This window comes from Scardinius erythrophthalmus, assembly GCF_964197995.2.
Source record: "Scardinius erythrophthalmus genome assembly, chromosome: 7".
NCBI classification, from domain to species: domain Eukaryota; kingdom Metazoa; phylum Chordata; class Actinopteri; order Cypriniformes; family Leuciscidae; genus Scardinius; species Scardinius erythrophthalmus.
In genome coordinates this window covers 37,966,914-37,990,725 of record NC_138227.1, presented here as the reverse complement: position 1 = coordinate 37,990,725, position 23,812 = coordinate 37,966,914, and the positions used below count along the sequence as shown (strand labels likewise).

The 23,812-nt window shown below is 36.5% G+C and overlaps 1 protein-coding gene across 3 annotated transcripts in view; it reads right to left on the bottom strand.

The window, feature by feature from the left end:
• Positions 1-23,812, bottom strand: part of mre11a (MRE11 homolog A, double strand break repair nuclease) — a 43,070-nt gene that overhangs the window by 4,141 nt on the left and 15,117 nt on the right. For all 3 annotated transcript variants that reach the window (XM_081369827.1, XM_081369828.1, XM_081369829.1), the window contains exons 8-15: positions 21,361-21,546; positions 20,020-20,191; positions 19,487-19,567; positions 19,237-19,366; positions 12,141-12,244; positions 9,092-9,265; positions 8,783-8,842; positions 8,466-8,661 (exon numbers count right to left, since the gene is read on the bottom strand). In XM_081369827.1, coding sequence (XP_081225953.1) covers positions 8,466-8,661; positions 8,783-8,842; positions 9,092-9,265; positions 12,141-12,244; positions 19,237-19,366; positions 19,487-19,567; positions 20,020-20,191; positions 21,361-21,546 — 1,103 coding nt within the window. The remainder of the gene's footprint in view (positions 1-8,465; positions 8,662-8,782; positions 8,843-9,091; positions 9,266-12,140; positions 12,245-19,236; positions 19,367-19,486; positions 19,568-20,019; positions 20,192-21,360; positions 21,547-23,812) is intronic.

Genomic DNA, 23,812 nt, shown 5'->3' with positions numbered 1-23,812 from the left:
GAGAAGAGTCACATCTTTAACATTCGAACACATTGTTTTCTATGAATGTACACCCTGGGTACTGGTGTGTGATACCTGTGAGATGTCTGAGGCATAGAGACACTAAACGGAGGAGATGCTTCAGTACATTTATTTAAGTACGCTGACTTTTGTGAGGAAATAGCTGATAACTATGAATTGACAGCCTGTCCACTTATCTAAAATGTGTTTACCATTAAACATTAATTTTGGAGTGAGCTGTGTGTAAATTACAAAGAAATAAATGCTGTTTTCTAAGAACAGTCTGAAAGCTATCTAAAACTGCAGTCTAAAACTGAAAGCCATTCAATGATTCAGAATCATATTTACACTTTAGTGGAAACACTTTACAATAAGGTACCATTAGTTATCTACATAGTTAATATGAACATTGATCTTAGTTAATGTTAATTTCTACATTTACAAATACATACTTTAAAATCAAATGTTGTATCTGATCTAACATAAACTAATATGGTAAATGGTAAATGGACTGCATTTATATAGCGCTTTTACAGACCTATGGCCACCAAAGCGCTTTACATTGCCTCACATTCACCCATTCACTCACTCATTCACACACCGACGGCGGTGTCAGCCATGCAAGGCGCCATCCAGCTCGTCGGGAGCAGCTGGGGATTAGGTGTCTTGCTCATGGACACCTCGACACCTGGTCAAGTGGAACCGGGGATTGAACCACCTTTCGGTTTGTAGACAACCTACATGAACCACTGAGCCACTGCCGCCTAATGGAACCTTAATGTAAAGTTACAGATTTAATAATAAATCTATTAAAATTCAAGCAGTGATTTTGATCATCTGGTTCATTCAGATATTTTTGTTTTGGATAGTAGAAGTTCTGAATGGCGGTCACTTTAACTGACCAGCCAGTTTGGCTACTAAATGTTTAAGTTAATTTCAAGACAAACTATTTGCCTTATTAGTAACGGTCAAAGTTTATGACATAGGTATGATGTATGAACCCTTAGTACACATCTATAAACTTTCTTATAGATTCTGGTATACAGTTTGGACTATTACAATTGTATGGGAAATGTGCTGGTTTTTGATAAGATACTGTATGTCTCTATAATTAACATTATATACAGAGCTGTACTAACAGATGGTTTAAAATCCACAGTTCCACAGTACATTAGAAAGGCTAACAGGCTATGGAGAAGATGTGGCCAGGAATGTAGAAGCCTTGGTGTGTAGGGACGTGCTTGTACTTCCTTCTGCCATGGACAACAGTGAAGAACTGGTGGCACATGGTGAGAGTAATACAGGAGAAATGAGGAAAGTGATAATGAAAAGAAAGAGATGCTTAGAGTAGAGTGTTGTGCCTTGTCGGTGTACTCAGTGGAGTCATGCAAGTAGAGTCGCAGGTCTTCACGATGCAGTTCTAACTAACTTACTAGCAACAGCTGATCATCTTGATCAACAAACACAGCAAGCACACTGCAACCAGTGCTCACTCTGACAGACAAATGCTTCTTATATATGTAGTAGAAGGAAATCCAAGGCACTCTTCTTTAGAAAATGATAAAAAGCCTTTATTGGACTGGCTATTTCATGATAGAAAATTTAAAAGACATTGGGGAAAAAACAACCCACGCGTAGCGGCACAACAGCCTTCTTCAGGGTATGTTTTCCAATCAAACAATTTACTCTTTTATAGATGCTAATTAGAAATACCTGAATGACAAATTACATGCACATACAGAGAAGGTCCACTAGGAGGTTACATAGCAAATTAAATCCAAAAAATAAAACCCCTACATATACATACACACTCATGTATATATACATACAAACAAAACAAAACATTTAAATACACATACATACATACCTATACATATATACACATACATATACATACACACACATGTATATATATACATATACAGTACCAGTCAAAAGTTTGGAAACACTACTATTTTTAATGCTTTTGAAAGAAGTCTCTTATGCTCATCAAGCCTGCAGTTAAAAAAACAAAAAACACAAAAAAAACAGTAATATTATGAAATATTATTACAATTTAAAATAATGGTTCTCTTTTTTAATATACTTTAAAATGCAATTTATTTTTGTGATGCAAAGCTGAATTTTCATCAGCAAGTACTCCAGTTTTTGGTGTCTTATGATCCTTCAGAAATCATTTTTTTTTTTTTTTTTTTTTTTTTTTTTAACTGCAGGCTTGATGAGCATAAGAGACTTCTTTCAAAAACATTAAAGATAGTAGTGTTTCCAAACTTTTGACTGGTACTGTACATACACGCATACATATAAAAAAAAAAACAAAAAAAACAAAAAAAACACTGTATATACACAAAAAGCATATCACAAAAAGGGACTGAAATCTATTTCTTCATTCAAACCAGGGTATACTGTGGCCTGTAACTCATATATATAGAATTTTTCTCTCTGTAGAAGTAATTTTAATCAGTCACCACCCCGAATGCTCTTTTTGATCGTTTCTAAACCCTCAACCATTAGGCCTTCTGGATTACTATTGTGCACATTTTGAAAATGTTTTGCCATAGGGTAATCTAAATTAGCTTTTCTAATGGCATTTTTATCGGAGCATAAAAATGATTTATTTTTTATTTTTATATATATAAGTATATGTATGCGTGTATGTATATGTATATGTATGTGTATATATGTATAGGTATGTATGTATGTATGCGTATTTAAATGTTTTTTTTAATTTTTTTTTATTTGCTATGTAACCTAGTGGACCTTCTCTGTATGTGCATGTAATTTGTCATTCAGGTGTTTCTAATTAGCATCTATAAAAGAGTAAATTGTTTGATTGGAAAACATACCCTGAAGAAGGCTGTTGTGCCGCTACGCGTGGGTTGTTTTTTCCCCAATGTCTTTTAAATTTTCTATCATGAAATAGCCAGTCCAATAAAGGCTTTTTATAATTTTCTAAAGAAGAGTGCCTTGGATTTCCTTCTACTACATTTTACTGAATTCCCGACCCCAAAGAGCACCTTCAAAAACCCTTTTTTTGAACTCCTTGAGCCCCCTGGACATTTTTTCTGCTTCTTATATATGTTTGTAGTACCACGTTGACACATTTTTCTGATTAAATAAACATTACCTACACCTTTAAGAAAACAACAACATAATTAATTATTGTTCTATTTATTAAGGGGGACCTATTATGCTTTTTTAATTTAACCTTTCCTTTAGTATGTGATATAGCTGTTTGTACTAGGGATGGGCATGGGTACACGAAAAAAGTACATGAAAACGATGATCGTCTTGACTTTAAAAAATATATTTGTCTATTTTTATGACTGTGTTTTCCGCCATTTTGTGCGGTACCTGTGGTCTGATTTGTTAGTGTTAGACAGCATGCCTTCCAGACCGGCGAAATAAAGTGAAACTGGATTTGAAAGGCAGTGATGCCTGGAATCTCTTTGATCATGAAGTACAGTTAAGTTGTGCAGCGCCAATCTGTCATATACATAGCATTATAGTCAGAACATGATTGACTGAGACTGTCATAATCTTTTTAGATAGGCTATTTCTTTTTCAAAATCATTGATGATAAAATGCAGCAGTGCTATTTCGTTCTCATATTATTTAAAAGTAGACAATTGTTTCTCATTATGGCTTCAAAAACACGCAGTGATGACTAATCACTTAGATCATAAAAAATAAGTGCAAGATGTACAGCGACAATCTGCCATATACATCGCATTATAATGAGAACAAGATAGTAATATAATGTTGTAAATTTTTCGTGTTTTAGTTTAGTAGTTTAGTATCAGCATTGTTGTGAAGAGCGAATTCACAAAGGGAGTTACGACTTCACACAGTCAAATTTACGTGCGTATTCGCGCCCTTTTATGCAGATGTAAGATGTAATAGGTGTATACAGTGGGGAAAATAATTATTTGATCCCCTGTTGATTTTGTAAATTTGCCCACTTACAAAGAAATGAAGGGTCTATAATTTTTATGGTAGGTTTATTTTAACGGATAGAGACAGAATATTAGCATTTGATCGAGTGAAATAAGTATTTGATCCCCTACCAACCAGCAAGAATTCTGCCTCCCACAGATTGGTTATGTGCCCATGTGCAACACAGATTAGCCCTGTCAATTTAAGAAAGTACTCCTAATGTCCTAATGTCTGTGGACACCTGTCCGCAGAATCTGTATGTTCCATTCCAACCTCGCCACCACCATGTGCAAGACCAAAGAGCTGTCAAAGGACGTCAGGGACAAGGCTGGAATGGGCTACAAGACCATCAGCAAGAAGCTTGGTGAGAAGGAGAAGACTGTTGGTGCCATTATTCGGAAATGGAAGAAATACAAAATGAAAAATCATTCGCCCTCGGTCTGGAACTTCATGCAAGATCTTGCCTCATGAGGTAAGGATAATCATGAGAAAGGTGAGGGTTCAGCCCAGAACTACACAGGAGGTGCTTGTTAATGATCAAGGCAGTTGGGACCACAGTCACCAAGCAAACCATTGGTATCACACTACGCCACAATGGATTGAAATCCTGCAGCGCCCGCAAGATCCCCTCCTCAAGAAGGCACATGTTCAAGCCCATCTGAAGTTTGCCAATGAACATATAATGATTCAGAGAAGACTTGGCAGAAAGTGCTGTGGTCAGATGTGCTCTGGAGCTGTTTCTCTGCTAAGGGTACAGGATGATTTCACCGTATTGAGGAGCCGATGGACATGGCCATGTACCGTAAAATCTTGGACAAGAACCTTCTTCCTTCAGACAGAACACTGAAGATAGGTTGTGGATGGGTGATGGGTTGTGGACCCAAAACATACCGACCAGGCAACAAAGTGATGGCTCAAGAAGAAGCACATTAAGACCTTAATCCTATAGACAATCTGTGGAGGGAGATGAAACTTTGAGTTGCCAAGCGACAGCCAAGAAACCTTAAAGGGGACCTATTATGCCCCTTTTCACAAGATATAAAATATGTCTCTGATGTCCCCAGAGTGTGTATGTGAAGTTTTAGCTCAAAATACCCAACAGATCATTTTTTACAGCATGTTTAAATTGTCACTTTTTGGTGCTCAGAAAAATTTCTGCCGTTTTAGTGTGTGCCCTTTAAATGCAAATAAGCTGCTTCTGCACGGCACAGGGGGCAGAGCTTCATGAGCATGCGCTTAGTCTCAGGACAATTGCATCTCATGGAATGATGATAATATCAGAAACTTTTCGACCCGGAGTCGGACAATAATGTCTACAGAGTCAGAGTGCTGTATGGAGATGGAACAGGTATTACGGTTATAACATATTTGTCATCTGCTTGTATGTATCCACTATTAATAGCCAACAAGCCTGCTGTTTCGGACCAGGTCCGAATGATGATAAAAAATATACTGATGAGTTTAATAAAGTTTATTGTACATCACACAAAAGATGAAGAGTTTTACTCCAGAAAATCACCGTAAGAGCGGAGTAAACACAGTATAAGAAAAGCGCAAGTACATAAACTTCGGTAGAGTTGAGGGAGCATTTTCTTTAAAAAACAAAATAATGCCACCTCGTCTTCAGCGGCTGCCTCAGATTTCGGGAGTAAATAGAGAGAGCTATGTGGATGAATACATCCAGCCACACAACACCTACAACGCTTGGGAGACATTCTCGTCAGTGCAGCAATGGCGGATGTGTACAACTCGCTGTGAACTCGATCAGGCCAGGTCTATGTTAAAACGGCAGTGTCTGTCAACACTCGTGGGCAGGGTGCCTGTGGCTTTAGTGACGTCACTAAAGCCGCATTCCGAAAACAGGTCGTTGGGAGACACAGCTTATGATTTATGGGGATTAATAAAAAAGGAGTGAGTGGATTTTTATCACTATTGGGTGGTTGTGTACACACACTGCTAACACACATTTATGTCCAAACAGCATTCAAAAGTGAATTTTGCATAATAGGTCCCCTTTAAGGATTTAGAGAGGATCTGTAAAGAGGAATGGACCAAAATCCCTCCTGAAACGTGTGCAAACCTGGTGACCAACTACAAGAACTGTCTTACCTCTGTGCTTACCAACAAGGGTTTCTCCACCAAGTACTAAGGCATGTTTTACTTGGGGATCAAATACTTATTTCACTTACTGAAATGCAAATCAATTTATAACCTATAAAATGTGTTTTTTTTCTGGATTTTTTGGTAACTACTAAAACTAACAAGGCACTTTTAAGTTAATAATAAAAAAAAATACTTACCAAAATGTGTTTTAATCCATTAGTCTTGCTGTAGTCAGTTATTTTTTTAGACTTTTTTTCAGTAAGCTTCCGGGATGCTGTAGATAGTTCCATAGATATCATATAATAAAGGATTATATATGGATATATATGGATATCTATGGATAGTTCTACAAGATGGGCTTTGGTTCTACTAGCGATTTGACAGCCAATCACAATTGACCTTTAATTTTCTGATTGGTTGATTTTGTGGCACACTTGTAACGCTGTTGCAAGTTGAATGAGCGTGTGTGTCAAGAGTTGAGCGCGCGTGTGTCGAGTTGAGCGAGCGTGTGTGTCAAGAGTTGAGCACGTACAGAATTAAGAGGTTGAGAGAGAGAGAGAGGGACTTGACAGGAGCGCAGAGAATAAGTTTGTGAAAGAGCACCTGAGTAAACTGCTTGAGAGGGGTTATTATTGCACGTTAATATGGATAATAGCAAACAAGCAAATACATTTATTGAGCACGGAATCGTTTTATCTTTGCTCAAACGAAATTTTTTTTTGCGATTGTTAATTTCTGTTCAAAATATAATGCAATGTGCTTGCAAAATATAGTTCTCTGTGCTCAAAACTTACAAGTACTCGCTCAGGATTGAGGCACAGATATAACGCCATATTTAATAAAGTACAGAACAGCGCGAGCAGGAAGCGGCGCGCCTCACGCGGGCAGGGCTTATATGCTCCGAGAACGGACACTGCACTAGTGATATTAAACACATCATCCCCATGAACAACACAAAGTAAATACACTCGCACGTAACACACACACACACACACACACACACACACACACACACACACACACACACACACACACACACACACACACACACACACACACACACACACACACACACACACACACACACACACACACACACACACACACACACACAGGTCTGTTAACTTAAGCAATACTTTTAATAAGGTAGTCTAATATTTTTCTGACTAACAAATTACTGACACAGTAATGGGTAGATTTAAATAAAGAAAAACGAAATTTAAATAAAACAAAACAAAATTTATATAAAAGAAAAAAACGAAATTTAAATAAAGAAAAACGAAATTTAAAAAAAATAAAATAAATTTAAATAAAGAAAAACGAAATTAAGTTAAATTAAAAATGAGATTGATTTAGATTGATAATAACGGGTAAAAAGCTTAATACATTTTGTTTCTATTATTTTATTTTCCACAATGTCAAAGCAACGCAAGCTTAACTCAAAATACAAGCTCAGGCATGCACTTCTGTCCACACAGACTCCACTGTTCTGCGCTCTAGCCAGAGAATACTCCCGTTGCAGGAACACTTTAGTAGGTCAAGAGGAAGCAAATATATTTATTAAGTATAACGAGGTTGGGTTCCTTCATCCTGTCCATCTTATTAAAAATGGCTAGGCTATATAAGATAATTGTAAAAAAGAGTATTGTATTTCGTCAGATTTTATAGTGTTGAATATATTTAAGCGCGAATGAGAACCGTTTCGAGGGAGATGCCAGGTGCCAATGTCAATTTTTCAAATCAAATACCAGCTCACCGAACGAATATTCAAATATTCGGGTCCAGCCCTACTGAATTTGTGGAAGTGAATTTGTAAAGAGAAATAAAATGGACCAAAAACTGACTACTGACTATAACTGAATATTATAGGTCAGTGGTGCAAAACTCAGTTCCTGCAAAGTTTAGCTTTAACCCTAATTAAACGAATCTGATCAAGCTAATCAAACCCTTCAGGCTTATTTGAAGGGACTGTGGCCCTCCAGAAGCTGAGTTTGAGAGTTTGGCACCCTTGTTATAGACGGTATTTTCAGACTTTTGGAAACAAAAATTTTGCAAAATGAAGTCTGGAAGTTCAGCATTGATTATTGAATTTTTAATAAGGAAACTGTTTTGCGCATTAAATATTACAAATAGTATGATGAGTGCAATTCGACATGATTTTTTTGTTTTAAAGACATTTGTTATTAATTTATGTCCATAACACAGGTATAACTGTGATAGAAACAATACTTGAAATTTGAACCAGATTTAACTAGCATTTCACCCACCCCTAGGTAGAGAATTAAGGTTTGAAATGATTGGAATACCAAAACATTTTAATTACAAAATATTTGGCTCAAAAGGATCTCTTCACAATTTAGGTTTTGTGATTTATATAGTTATCAAAGAAATTGTTTCTGTCTCTGCAAATATGTTTATGTAGATACCTCTCCCTCTTCCTCTTTTGCTAGTACTTTGATCTCGTCCTCCTCTGGAGCTGCGCCCCCTTCCACGGATCGGAGGAGCAGATATGGACTCTTCATCAGACTCCATAGCAATGTCAGCTGGCTCATCTGATAGGTTGAGGTCATCGCCTCTCACAGTTTCACTACGATCCCTATTAGCTTTTGCACGGATTATAGCCTGAAACAGAATGAATGGCAAATTGATGGGGTAATTTACTTATTTGAATGTATGCCAGTGAGTGATAAACGTGAAAAGGAATGAATGACATATATAGTGAGCAAAAGAGATAAAAAGTGACCTCTTGAACTTCCTCATCCTCTTCTGCTGTGTTTCTCTTTGAGTCTCGAAACTGTCGAATCTAATGACACATGCAGATAAACATGACAGACCATGTAAATCTAAATAACCAGTTTCATTTGGTAAGTGGTACAGGCAATGTTGTCTAAGGGAGTGATGGTGTTTTTTTAATCTGTGTAGTTTGCTAAACACATTTTCTCAGAAAACAACAGTGGTTGCACATATGCTGGTAAAGAACTTAAATGGCCACCTTTCAATCATTGTGAAATTGGTTTATTGCCTTGTTCAGCTGAGGTGCTCTTCCTCTTACCTCCTCGTCAATCTTCTCTTCTGTGGCTTCCACCCGTCGTTCTCTGAGGAAGCGCTGAGTTTTCTCCAGCTGGTAGTTTATGAGTTCTTCAATAGCATCTCTCTCCTCTTTATCCACAAACTCCTGCACTGCCTTTCCCATGCCTTGCTCCGTCAACAGAGACAACTGCACATTCTACACATACAGAAACACACACCTTTACACACTGAAATACAGTGATGGGAATAACGGCGTTATAAATAAACGGCGTTACTAACGGCGTTATTTTTTTCAGTAACGAGTAATCAAACTAATTACTATTTCCTCCGTTACAACGCCGTTACCGTTACTGTCAATAAAAATGCGGCGTTACTATAATTGAGATCACTGAAGCGGTTTTCATCCGAGTAGGCTCTCTCTCAACCATATGAGCTGCAAAGTTTTTTCTCTGGTGTGTGTGTTTATGATGCGCCGGACTGGACATAAGCGAGGCGAATGCCGCGAGCGCACTCGATAGTGCGCGAAAGAGACCAAGTGTGTCCGAGAACGCGCTAGATAGTGCACGACAGAGACCGAATGTGTCCGAGCATAAATAATTTATTTATAAATAAATTACACATTTCAGCATTAGAATAATCTCTGTAGCATACATCATATGCAATGTTTTGATTAGTTTATAACAAACTCCAAAATAACCTGCAGGGAACGTTCAAACATTCAAACACATTCGAACGTTCAAACACACGTGCGGCAAACATGACTAGAATTTGGCTAAAATAACCTCTGATGATGACGTTCTCTGTAGGTTATAAAAATAAACCCCCAAAAGGTTATATTTTATTATTATTATTTATGTTGGTACATTGTTCAGTATTATATTGAGAGCACTTTTTGTTAAACTTACTATTGTGAGGAAGAAAATACTTCAAGTAGGCTATACAGAATGTCTACCAGTTGTAAAGGTGTGTGAGTTTTATCATTTTAATTATATGCACTAGTGTATGTATATTTTTTTTATTACTATTTATTTATTTTTGGTACATTTCTTAAGAAGCATGATTTATTTTTAGCCTTTATTCTTGGCCAGTTATGGTCTGTGCAATAAATATTAAATGTTCTATTGATTGTGTTTTGTTGTTCCATTATAGTAGTGATAATATTTTAATATTTAAGTTAATAGGTGTCTCTCACATTGTCCCAAAGCAACATTAAACTAGTGTAGATTAGTGTACAATGTTTTAGAATAATAAGATGTTCTATTTAGTGTCCATTTAATTCATTTAACATATTTAATATTGGGGGTATCCAAGTTATTTCACATATTTAAACTTTTTTTTTTTTTTTTTTTTTAAAGTAACGCAATAGTTACTTTCCCTGGTAATTAGTTACTTTTGTAATGATGTAATTCAGTTACTAACACAGTTACTTTTTGTGAGAAGTAACTAGTAACTATAACTAATTACTTTTTTAAAGTAACTTACCCAACACTGCTGAAATATTAATGGTATATGTATAATAAATTTAAACAAATGTATTATACATATATTACACTCAATATACTCATCCATCAGTTTCTCAAAAACAAACAAAAAACGCTTGCAGGCTGCACATTACGGAGAGATGGCCTAGCTAGAGTTACCCCAAGACAACAGCTGGTTTCAGGTTATAGGGTAACATATTTAGTGGTGTCATTATTCTTGTGTTCATCAAAGTAGATACATTTACATAGACTTACATAGACACATTTTTTTTACTCTGAAAGAAATCATCCGATTGATGATTCTGAACATATTGTTTACATGAACTTTTCCACTACGAATGTTACAGTTTCCTTGGTTTGATGCTTTCCTCTCTAATGAGTAATGAGAAAAAAAGTCTTCGCTACACATGTCAATCTGATCGACTGTTTAAATGACTAATATTTTCCTATCAATTGGAATTTCAAAGGTTTACACCACCACTTCCAATTCTAATGACATGGTAATATAAAACCTGTTATCCGAACTGGACTGCTACTAGTCCAATTTAAAAAAACGTAACAGCTACTGTTAACCATATGCAAACTAAGAGAAACTTATTCATCCTTCAAAAGATTTACCAATGAGATCTTGCAAATAATAAAAAACTATACTTTTATTAAACATATTTATTATAAACAAAGAATTTTGCACTCAAAATTGCCCATTGGTAAAGTCATTGGATCACTGCAGCTGCTGTTAGAAGCTCTAGTTGCTATAGAAACTGCACATGCGCACTGGCTGGTCTAGCCTGAAAAATACGCTTTTTTTAATGGAATGAGAGCATAAGAAAGAACATTTATGGGACAGTAAATTTCAGATTTTGCAGCCGATTTGAAATATGTAATTTAAATATGAGTTCAGCAAACAGTTTTTGAGATTTCAGGATTCCCCCAAGTAAATAGGACTTGGTCTTGGATGCCCGAAATAGCTGCCCGGAGGTGTTGGCAAATATGCAAGTTGAATAAGAGCTTCATAGAAAGTGATGAGAACCTTTCAAAAGAGCTCTATTACTTAAAGGTGCTCTAAGCGATGTCACGCATTTTTTTTTTTTAGGCCAAAACATTTTTTGTCACATACAGCAAACATCTCCTAGCATCTCCTATCCACTAGCTGCCTGTCCCCTGAACACAGTGTAAAAAAAACGCGATCTCTGTAGACAGCCCAGGCTCCACAAACGGCAAGAAAAACAAACTGGCCCAGCCTGGACCACGAAACAAACAGTGTTCAAAAGGTAAAAGCGTTCAAAAGGTGGCGAAATTCCGACATTCAGGTGGCTCTGTTTTTGCTGGACAGGTGGGTAAATCCAGTTTGCTTTTTCTAAATGGTTCATGACTGCTTCAGGAAGCACGGAAGGGAGGGGGAGGGGACAGGATGAGGAGGAGGGAGGGTCGAGCTAGCCTTCGTTTTGTTTGACAATACTCCAAACGTCAACAAAGAGTGACGGTCAACCAACATCGCTTAGAGCACCATTAAGCATGACAATTCTGTGGAAGGTTAGGAGGCAACTGAAGATTTATCTGTATCCTTAACACACACAGACAACTACAAACCTTCTCAGCTGTCTGGAAGTATTCCTTCACAAGATCTTCCACTCTCAGTTGTAAGACCTCAGAATTGGGACGAGAGAGGAGTGCTCCAAAATCCAAACTTTCTTCTGCAGAACACACACAGCAAGATTGAAATTGAAATATTAAATACATTCTTTTCCTGTGCATGTGCAATCATGCAAGATTTTCGACTAAGCCACGAGCAATGATGGGCAGTAGCATCACTAGAAAAAGTGAAACTGTCATCATTTACTCACTCTGATGTCATTCCAAACCAGGGGCGGAGTGGCAATCGGGAGAGTCGGGACTTTTCCCGGTGGGCCGGTAGTGTTTTGAGGCCGCGGAGGGCCGGTCTGATAATAGTTATACATTGCGAGTTATTTTAGCAACACCCGTCTGGCGGCCTGATGTGCGGCCGCTTCTCGCTGGTCAAACTGTGCAGCCTCTCTGCTCAACACAGTATATAAAAGTGCTCAACCCGTTCGGCAGGTCCAACCATGTCTATAGGATTTTCAAAAACATAGGGGGGTCAGTGAGCGGCCCCTCCCAAAATCGGGTCGGCCTTTGATGTAAAAAGCCGCCGAACACCTCTTTTTCCTCGTCACGTCTTGGAAGTCTAACGTCCGTAAGAGTGAGTTAAATGATGGAAAGGCAAAAAAGAAAACTTATCTTGTTATTTCGAGATATTAAGACGTTATTTCAACATAATATCTCGTTATTTCGACATAATAAGTCGTTATTTCGACATAATAAGGGGGCATTCTAATCTGCATTAAGCTAGCCTACATTAAGCGTTCTTAGGCCTAATGGTTTTCTATGGGAGGAAATTGCTTAACGTGTAATTAAACGTTGCGTTCATATTCTGGGCTCATCTGATTTTTAGTAGGCTACATAGCATTTTTATGATTTTAGTATCATAATGATTAATAAATGCACGCACAATTATCCGTGAACTTGATTTGAACAAACGCCTTTCAACTTGTGCAAAATTCAGAATTAAATGAATGTGCAGCAATTTGCACAAATAGAGAGTCTGTAGGCCTATTGTAGCCATTAAATAAGCGCATTTAGTTTCATATTTGTTAAAATATATAATGTCATTTCTTTTCCATTTATGTTTATTTATGAAAAGTGAACAGCACGAATAAGATATGATGCCTATCAAGAGACAGAGGGTCAGACAGACATGATTTTGACCATTTCATTCAGTTTTGTTTTGTAGAAAACCTTTCATTAAAGTGAATTTCGTTTTGTATAAATTGTATCTTAATTTTAATCATTTTTTAAATAATAATAAGCAAATATAACAAACAGACAATATAGCCTATATGGAGGCGCCCGCGCGGTCAATTGCATTGCACGTTAACTGAGCGCATCTCATCCGAACTAAGTTAACGAAACTCAGTGTATGCCTCACACAGACATGCGAAACACATCAAATACACAAAGCTTGAAATAACTTTAAACGAAATAATTCAAAACGAAAAGAAAAAGGCTTGCCTACTCTCTGATTACGTAATCATGCATTTCTCTAGGCGCGTTCACTATATATGGCGATCGTCAACTTCATCTTTGCAGCCGACACCCGACACTGTCAGAAAACACTAATTTATTACTAAAAATCAATGCACGCGTTACCGGATTTACAAATGCACATCTTGCTTGTTGCACGCACATAAATGTTGAAATAACGAAATATTATGTTGAAATAACCTTATTAATAAGCTACTAATAGCCTACATCTTTTAGAATATTTGATTGAATGCTGAATGTTGCGCTTGTTCAATTTAATAAAATTAAAACTTTAATTGTGATCATTAAAATAATTGAATATTAAATATTTAGTGGCCAAGTTTTGCTCAATTATTATTTGTATAACTGCGCAGCTCCCCCGTCAATGATCTAGCACCCCTCAGCACAAGCGTTAAAAAATCTGGCGCTGAGAAGGTCAGACTCAAAAATTATGGAGGAGGAGGCAGTGAAATGCTCCAAAATAACAGACATGTTCCGGGCATCAACAAGCAAAGATACTACAGGTGAAATAAACTGAAGCACATGTTGTCAAAGCTAGGCACAGATGGGAATTAGCACCAGCTATGCAGCCAGCCAGCCAAAAGCTTGTGTAATTTGAAAGTAGCAGTGGTAAATATGAGACAAATAAAAAGTTTACTATTGAGTGACTATCTAGGCTACTAGTGGCAGATTTCCTAGTTTTAAAACGAGTAACCTCCCTTGGCTGCTGCTGCTATGTTAAGTGTATACAGATTATGTTAACACTAGCAGAAGCTAACGAGCAAGGTGTCGTGTCACCGTGAAAATGCCATAGACCCTTTTCAACAGGGTGATGATGACACGTTTTAACGGTCATCATCCGCATAAATCCTGGAAAGTTTTTTTTAATATTTTCAATTGAAAAAAATATGTATTTACATTTAACACTATTTTATATTATATTACCTTTAATAAAATTACAAAAAAAAAACGAGTTAATGCTGCTGTGAGGGTTTCTAATGCTGCGTCTGTGGGAGTGATGACAAAGTGACTTATATTTCTCTCTTCTGAGTTCTTCTGACTGCCGTTATCCATCTCTCGCAATTTTTTTACTCTTTTAGAAAGTTGTGAAAAAACTATAGAGGAACAAAAAAAATCTATTTAATATTCTCTCATTCACTGCTATATTTTTTAGCAAAGGTTTTTTTTTTTTTTTTTTTTTTTTTTTTACCACCGAGGGCCGGTGGTCTACGAAATTTCCCGGTAGATTTTTTGGTCCCACTCCGCCCCTGTTCCAAACCAATATGGTTGACTTCCATCAAACATTTTAAGAAATGTTCTTGTATTGGTTGCAATTTTCCATGCAATTACAATTAATAGGGCAAAAAGGACACAAAAGCACTATAAATTTATCTCAGAAGTGTATATATCTTGGCTTTGGCTTGAACACTTAATTATGTATTATGCCATTCTCAATTAGTATTAAACTTCTCAGTTAATCTGCTTAAGGCTAGGCAATATAAGAAACATCCTACATCCTACTGTCAATTTCTAATTTCTATTTAGGTGTTAATTGGATTATTGTGCTTAATTAAAATATGTTATTATTCACCTATTAATTTATACTTTTATCAGTAAATGTTTTGTCACATGAAAGCAAATCATCATGTCATTCAGCTTTCTATAAACCATAACTTGTGTGTGGATTGATTTAAAGTTACATTATGTAACTTTTTTTGTTAAAAATTTACAAAATGTATAGAATGAGCGATTACAACATGAATGCATCTTTAAAAACAGTATTTATGTCTTATCCTGAACCACTACAGTACACCAATAATAAGTGTTTTTATTTAGACTATTTTAGACCGAACAGGACGACAACCGCTGCGGAGTAGCCCAGTACCTGCGTGACTGCGTGTTTATTACCGCTAGAGCGTCAAAAGTTACATAGTGTACTTAGTATTTAGTTTCTTAAATGTTCAAGTTGAATGCTTTATTTATTTATAGGTCAGTTGGTGTTAAAGTAGCTAATACATGTCTAAGTAGAACAATTAGTTTTACAATGCAATTCAATACATTTAACTTTCAATTAAATCCAATACCGCTGTGATAATAGCATATACTAGTCGCTAAACTAGGGAATGAACTTGCACTCCCTGGGCGGTTCAGCGCAAAAAAGGAGGCGTGTTCCGGCGCAAACGTTCCTTCATGCTATTTTGCAGGTTTAGAAAACAATTGCGCCACTAACCAGGAAAAAATAAAGTCAGTGGTGCATTGCGCATGTTATTCATATGCTATTTTAAGGGCGCATGCTTGGCCATAATCAATGTAGCGTGTGCACAACGCGCATACACTTTGATTCTCTCATCTACACAGAAGCAGCAGTTTTCATTTTTGCAAATCATACATTATTACGATAGATGGATAGATAGATAGACATACAGACAGATAGATAGATAGACAGACAGACAATTTATTATAAAAGCATACATCTAGCTTACACATTTACGCGCCTGGCAAATCCGCCGTTACAATAGCAATCCGCTATGGAAAAAGCGCGTCTGCTCTTAAAGGGAATGTGAGATGCCGCTCTGATTGGTTTATTTCACGTTACGCCCAAACCACACCTATGAATAATGAAGCTACTTCAGACCAGAGCATGTGAGTGGAGTGGAGCGGGAGCGAGCAGGGAGCGGGAGCGGGCGGATCTTGGACAGAGCGCAGAGCGGCATTTTTAAAAGGACGGAGCGTCGCCTTATTTCCTGCTCCAATTTCGCTCTAATTTCGCTCCGGTCACACCACGAGTCTGAAGCATGCTCAGTCAAACCTAAACCAGGATCCATCTGTCTTCCACAGTCATCAACAGTAGACTATTTTCAGTCAAAACTCGGCTCAATAATGGAGTTCAAAAAGTAGGCTACTTCAAAAAGGAAAATGAGAAGTCATACAGGTGTATACTATTAATATAAAACTAACTAACAATGATAATGTAGTACAAGAAAACGAATGTGGAGACAGTTTCAGTCAGCAAAGATTCATTTTGGAATCTCAAAATACATCTCTCGAAACCATGAACGTGAACTATGCGAACACGCTGGGAAGAAAACAAAAGGTTAGTAAATTGAATACGGTAAATTGTAACAAAGTGTAAATTAAATATAGCGTAATATTCAAACAAATTCGTTTTTTCATTCAAGTAGACCTAATGGTTAGTTTTATTTAGCCTAATTTGTGTCGTCCGTAATAATATTTATATTATTAGGCCCATTTATTCGTTTAATTTTACAGCAGTTTGTGTGTACAATGGAAGTCGATTTAAATTTTAATCGTGCGCGTTGCGCAAAAGGTCACTTATCAAAATTCTGGCCTTACAGTTAATTTACTTTTAAAAAATGTATGTATATTTTTGTTTATATAATTTTTATTTATATTATTAGGCCCATTTATTCGTTTAATTTTACAGGACTTTTTGTGTAGGCTATATTCCTTATAGGCCTGTAATTTGAAATAAAACATTTCTATTTGAAAAATGTTGTTGTTACTCATTAGTTCTTTAGGAGTTAAGGCTGTGGTCTAAGCTAAAAGTGATATACATGTAGATTTTTTTCCTTTTTTGGAGCGAGCGGGGGGCGATTTGAGTGGAGCGCGAAGCAAACTGCGTTAAGCGCTGAGCGATAATGAGCGGAGCGGCCTGATGTAGCTTTGAGCGGGGGAGCGGAGGGGTGAACAGTTCCGTGAGCAATGAGCGGATATTCTCACCGCTCCACTCCGCTCACATGCTCTGCAGACCAACCCATTTTCAAAAATTAAGAGACCACTGCAAAATTATCACTTTCTCTGGTTTTACTAATTATAGGTATGTGTTTGAGTAAAATTAACATTTTTGTTTTATTCTATAAACTACTGCCAACAATTCTTCGAAATTCCAAATAAACATTGTCATTTAGATAATTTGCAGAAAACTGGTCAAAATAACAAAAACATATGCATTGTTTTCAGACCTCAAATAATGCAAAGAAAACAAGTTCATATTAATTTTTAAACTACACAATACTAATGTTTGAACTTAGGAAGAGCTCAGAAATCAATATTTGGTGGAATAACCCTATTTCCCATCACAGCTTTCATGCGTCTTGGCATGCTCTTTACCAGTTTGCTGTTGGGCGACTTTATGTCACTCCTGGTGAAAAAATTTAAGCAGCTCAGCTCTTCCTCTTGATCACATTCCAGAGGTTTTCAATGGGTTCAGGTCTAGAGATTGGGCTGGACATGACAGGGTCTTGATCTAGTGGTCCTCCATCCACACCTTGATTGGCCTGGCTGGATTGGATCATTGTCCTGCTGGAAAAAACAATCCTCTGAACATTGCCAGAGCAGAAGGAAGCAAGTTTTCTTTCAGGATAACCTTGTACGTGACTTGATTCATGCGCTCTTCACAAAGACGAATGTGCCCGATCACTGATCCTCCAAATTTCATAAAAGGTGTGAGAGACACTGTGGCTTGTAGGCCTCTCCAGGTCTCTGTCTAACCATCAGACGACGAGGTGTTGGGCAAAGCTGAAAATTGCACTCATCAGAGAAGATGACCTTACTCCAGTCCTCTACAGTCCAATCCTTATGGTCTTTTGCAAACCTCAGCCTGGATCTTCTTTGCTTCTCATTGATGAAGTTTTTTTTTCTAGCTTTGCACGACTTCAGTCCTGCCCCTAGGAGCCTGTTTCGAACAGTCCTCGCCTTGCTCTTCACCCCCACTGCTGTTTGCCATTCTTTTTACCATCACTTGATGTCATCCTACAGTTGAGTGACATTCGACTGAGATAGCAGTCATCCCGGTTAGTGGAGAGTTGTTTTCGTCTTTTGTCCGCGTTGTTTGAACCGCTGTCTCGATATTTTAATGATGGAAGCAACATGATGCTCACTGTATCCCTCAGTAAAGCCAGAATTGAACCCGTCTTTTCTTCACTCAAAACAAAATAGTTAATTGATTCTAATTACTTTTGAGGTACGACTACTAGCAGTGTTTTTGCCATCCAGATGGTCCTATTGCAAGAGGATAGTGATAAACACAGCAGTGGTTTTTATACTCTTCCTCGTTAAATAAGATTTGGTTCGGGTGATCATCTAATCAGTACTTCATTAAGCAGAATGAGGTGTGCCTGTGTTGGAATTCAACAGACACTGGAATGAAATGTAGAGATGCCAATTTAAGAAAAAATTTAAGTGGTCTCTTAATTTTTTCCAGAGCTAAAATATAGTAATATAATATAATATAATATAATATAATATAATATAATATAATATAATATATATTGCTAAAAATGTTATGACCTAATCTAAAGTGAGTACTATTTCTGGTTAATAAGTTGTTAAAGCATTATCTAACTCTTTACATGTGAGCTAATTAAACAATAATAACTGTGAATTACAGGGAAGGAAGGAATGAATGAATGAAGAACTCACTATTTGTATATAATTTCTATTAATATATTAAAAATGTAGAGACTACAATATATTAACTATGACCTATAAACTAATAGTTTGCAAATGATTTGTAAGTACTTTATTACTGTATATTATTATAAAGTGTTACCGATGTGTGACTTGCCTTTAATGTTGTCTTTGGCCTCTCTGTGTCTGATGAAATGCAAGATGTCTTTGGGATTTGCCACTCGATCTACAAATTTCTGACTAAAGCGCATAGTGTTAAAGACTTCAAAACCCCCACTATAATCCACCTGGAGAGAGAGAGGCAAATAAAAGAGAAATATGCATTGTATTTCACCCAGTATTTCATGAACTGAGAAAATAAGAAACAGTAAATCCAGACAACAAGAGGGTGTGTGACTGATACATACTCGTAGTCTGATGAGAGGTTTCTCAGGAGTAAGGGGATTTCCAAGTCTCTCTCTCTCTGCCTCTTCAAGCATCTCTTCAACCTAAAAGAACGAAAGGGTAAAAAAAAAAAAGAAAAAAAAAAGGTAAAAGGTATCTGCTAAATGAAAATGTCATGCTGCTAACCCTTTAAAATGAACCTAAAAGCAAAATTCATAAGTAGGCTTTGATGTAGCCTTGGTAAAACAATATTTTTGATGTTCAGTTCTGCATTATTGTCAATCACATTGAGAATGACAATCCCAATCAATTCCCGATGGACAAAATCAAGTCATTTCACTTAAATGCACTTCACAATAGGGAAGAAAAATGTTGCCGATTTTTTTAGTTGCTTTGGATAAATGTGTCTGATAAATTAAAATTTCGACATAATCTCTCAGCATTGATACTAAAAAATATACCATTTTCTTTTTGTTTTACTACAAAGTAGAGTTAACAACTATAGATTCTCATGGAGTTCCTGAAAACATCAGTGTGTGTCTGTGGGCATCTGTACCTTCTCCTGGCAGTAAGCCATGACTTTGTCCATGACTTTGGGTTGCTCTGGGCTGAAAAGGTCAGGGTGATCTGAGAGTGTTACATCCTGAATGAAGAACTGCCTGACGGTCTGTAAAGGAATTTTCTGAAGATTCATTTTTTTCCCTTTGACTCTCAACAACCCAATGTGCCTGTGGAAAACCCAGAGACAACAAAAATATATCACGCATTCCAATATACTTAAACTTGAAATACACTTAAATAAACTGACACATTCAGGACCAATAAAACGGCATTAAAGTACCATATAAGTACACTCCCCTGCTGTTCTCCATTCAGCATTTACAAACTGGAGCATGTGGCAAGTGAGAATTAATGCCACCAACGGAACTTAAATCTGAATGCGGACATGAATATGATTTCTGACATTGGTGGAAGGGAAGGTTATTTTTGATAACTAATAGAATTTAGGTTTGTTCCACTCCCTAAAGTTATCATATTAATTCAGAAGACTTTAAATTTATTACAAAAGTTATAGACTATTATTATGGTCTTCAAACTGTAATTATATGGAAAGCGTTGAGTGTAGATTCATAAATTCTTTTGTGCTCTTTAAAAAAGTAAGAAAGAGTGAACTATTTCTTGTAATCAAAAAGAAAACAGGTCAAAATTACGTTCATAAATTTTAATCATGACATCATAAGGAAATTTCTAAAGGAGGTTGGCATGCACAGCATTATTATGTGCTGTCACCCCTCCCCCAAAAAATACTACTTAATGTTGCTTTGATGGCCGTTAATGCAGCGAATCCATGATAAATCTAAAGGCATCAAGTGGAGCTGTGTAGTGTGGAAACAAGTTGATTGTATTTGATAACAGAATGTCACTGTCTGCCTTTAGGTGAAGTTTGCAATTACTTTAATCAAAATGATCAACATATCGTATGCAAACTTTGTCAGGTGAAACTGCATTTATGACTGCAGGTAGGCACAGATGTACCCCAGAGTGAGCAGAGAAGACCATCAGACAGTGAAAAAGGAAAAGTTGATGTAAACGATTACGCTGATTGCGTAAATTATTAGATATTTAGTCACGCTGTTTATGTTCCCCAATGATGGCTCACAGGCATGCTGAAAATCAGTATATTTTACAAAAATATCTGGCCCAATCTAAAGTGTGGGATTTTTTTAAACAGAGACCAAATAAAATGGTGTTCTGTGTGCTCTGTAAAACTGAAATGGCATAGCTCTACCACAGCAGCACAACTTCTATGCAAGAGCATCTGAAACTGACCATTCAGAATCATTCAATAGCAGAAGAACTGTGTACTGTATGTGTATATGAGTGCAGGCACACAAACTTTTTAACTGCTTCTCCTGGTGACAGTGAGGTAATGACAGAGCTGCCAGGCTGTGTGACGTAGAAGAGCTGTTGTTCGTTACGGACTGGAGCAATTTTACACTCATGCTCATGACCCCACACCACCAAATCCAGGAAATCATCCAAAAACTGTTCCGGGATGTAGTTAGTCGCCCCATGCTTACTCCTGCAAAAATACACACTTTTTTTTTTTTTTTTTTTTTGATTAAATTAGGCATTTGTACTCAGATTGTTCCACTGTCCAAATGTGGCAAGTTTTGACCAATACTGTAAATAGGTGTGAAAATTGTGAGAAGATTGTGAAGCACATGCGTCTCCACCCCGAAATAACCACATATGAAGCTTACAACGCCTAGTTTTACTATGCATATCCTTGAAGGGGGTGGATTGGAATCCACTGCTGCTTCAATGTATATGTAATGAGTGATTATTATCACTCAGATTTTACTTTTTTATAGAAGTTACCAGTGTGATTACTGAAATGTTCTTTTCATGTATTTTTTAATGTCTGTATTTGATATTTGAATGCAGTAACATTGCTTGCCTATTTATCCCGGCTACCAGAAATGAAATGGGGACATGTTTTGTGTTTGAGAAAGGTTTTCAACATGTGAAAACATATAGGGGTCATTGAAGTCTATAGTTTAAGGGACCATTACTCAGTTAAAGCCTATATTTTCCATTTAGACTAAAATGTCCCATCCTGAGAGAAAGAACTTGTTATCTTGATGTTTTGAGACGAGACTCCTGTTTATAGTTAGAGCCTGGCCAAATCCAACCTTAGAAAAGCTGTGTGTCGGTGTGTGTGTTAGTCTTCTTGGTTACAGGTTAAGGAACCACTGGCATTATTGGAGATTGACTGAGTTGTTGTTCTGGACACGCTGGCACCCAGCAACCCAAATCTGCGACCTGGAAGGTCACGACGTGCCTAACTTCAGGGTCCGAGTGTCAGCTGCATAATCTATGGAGATATGCTTCTGTCTATCTGTATATGTGTGGAAAATTACTATGTTTATCAATTTCTTTGCATATGCATATTCATCCATGTGATACCATGTTTAACGGTACAAGACATTAGGAAAATATGAGATACGGATGTGCTGTCACATTAAATTGCTAAAAATCATTTAGTAGCCTATATATATACTTGTTTTTGAATAAATAAATAAAATATTATAAAATACATTTCAGAGAAAGTCTTTTACTCTGGCCAAATAGGGTTTTTAATTGATTTACATTTTTAATGGAAACAGATAGGCCTTATTGTGCATTATTTGCGCAAAAATATTTTCTCTGACAATCTGCTATTATCATGTAAGCAATCCTCACTGTTGTTGGAACATTAAAGCACAGCATGTCACAGGAAAAGTGTTCAAAAGCATTGTATTCACAGCAAATATTTATATTTATATTATAATATACTGTATATATATATTTTTTTTTTACTTCTCAGTAATGATTTCATGTAATTTAAGTGCTTAACTCCATTAATGAGAATGGCATATTTAATCTAAATGTGTATATCAGATGTAAAACATAGTTTAAATCATTCTTTTATTTATTTAAACTGTTATTTGTGAACATGCACTGTATTTGAGATTAGGACCCATAATGAAGATTTACAGTTTTCCTTCATCTGCCGTTAGATATATATGCTACAGCAGTCAGCTTCACTAAACGGCCCAACGCACTCGCTAGCGTGGACATTTAAGAAGGGATGGATGTTTGCTTCAAGTGATGGGCTAGAGTGAAATTATATTTGTATTATCTTGCTGTATATGTGTAATTTTTCTGTCTAAAAGTGACCAAAGTCCCAAGTGTAATGTTTGTAAAGGTACCTATTTCCATTGTATATGGGAATGTGAAGAAATATCGAAATTCTGGAAAGAAGTGCATAATATGATTGGTAAAATATTAAATGTGAGTCTTCCTTTTAGACCAAGGATTTTTCTACTGCATTTGTATCCTAAGCTTAAGTCAAAGGAATGTGTCTTTATTTCTATGTGTATCTTACAAGCTAAACGCCTCATTGCATTACAATGGAAGAATCTAGAACCACCCAGCATAAAAAGGTGGCTCAGGGAGATGGTACTGAATATGTCAATGGAGAAAATAACATATATTATTAAAGGAAAGGGTAAGACTTTTAAAGATGTTTGGAATCCCTTTAGATCCTTCATAGAGAAGGAGGATAGTGACATGTTTAAGGAGACAATTGAAGATATGTAAGATTATAGGATGTATTTGTATTAGGAGGCCTGGATAGTTTGTATGTGTGTGTTTTTTTTTTTTTTTTTTTTATTTTTTATTTATTTCTATTTATTTTTTATTATTATTATTTTTTTTTTTTTTTTTATTTTTTTTTTGTGTTTTAATTCATTAGTCTTGAGGATGTGAGTCCTGTACAAATTGAGTTTTGCTAAATTAATGCG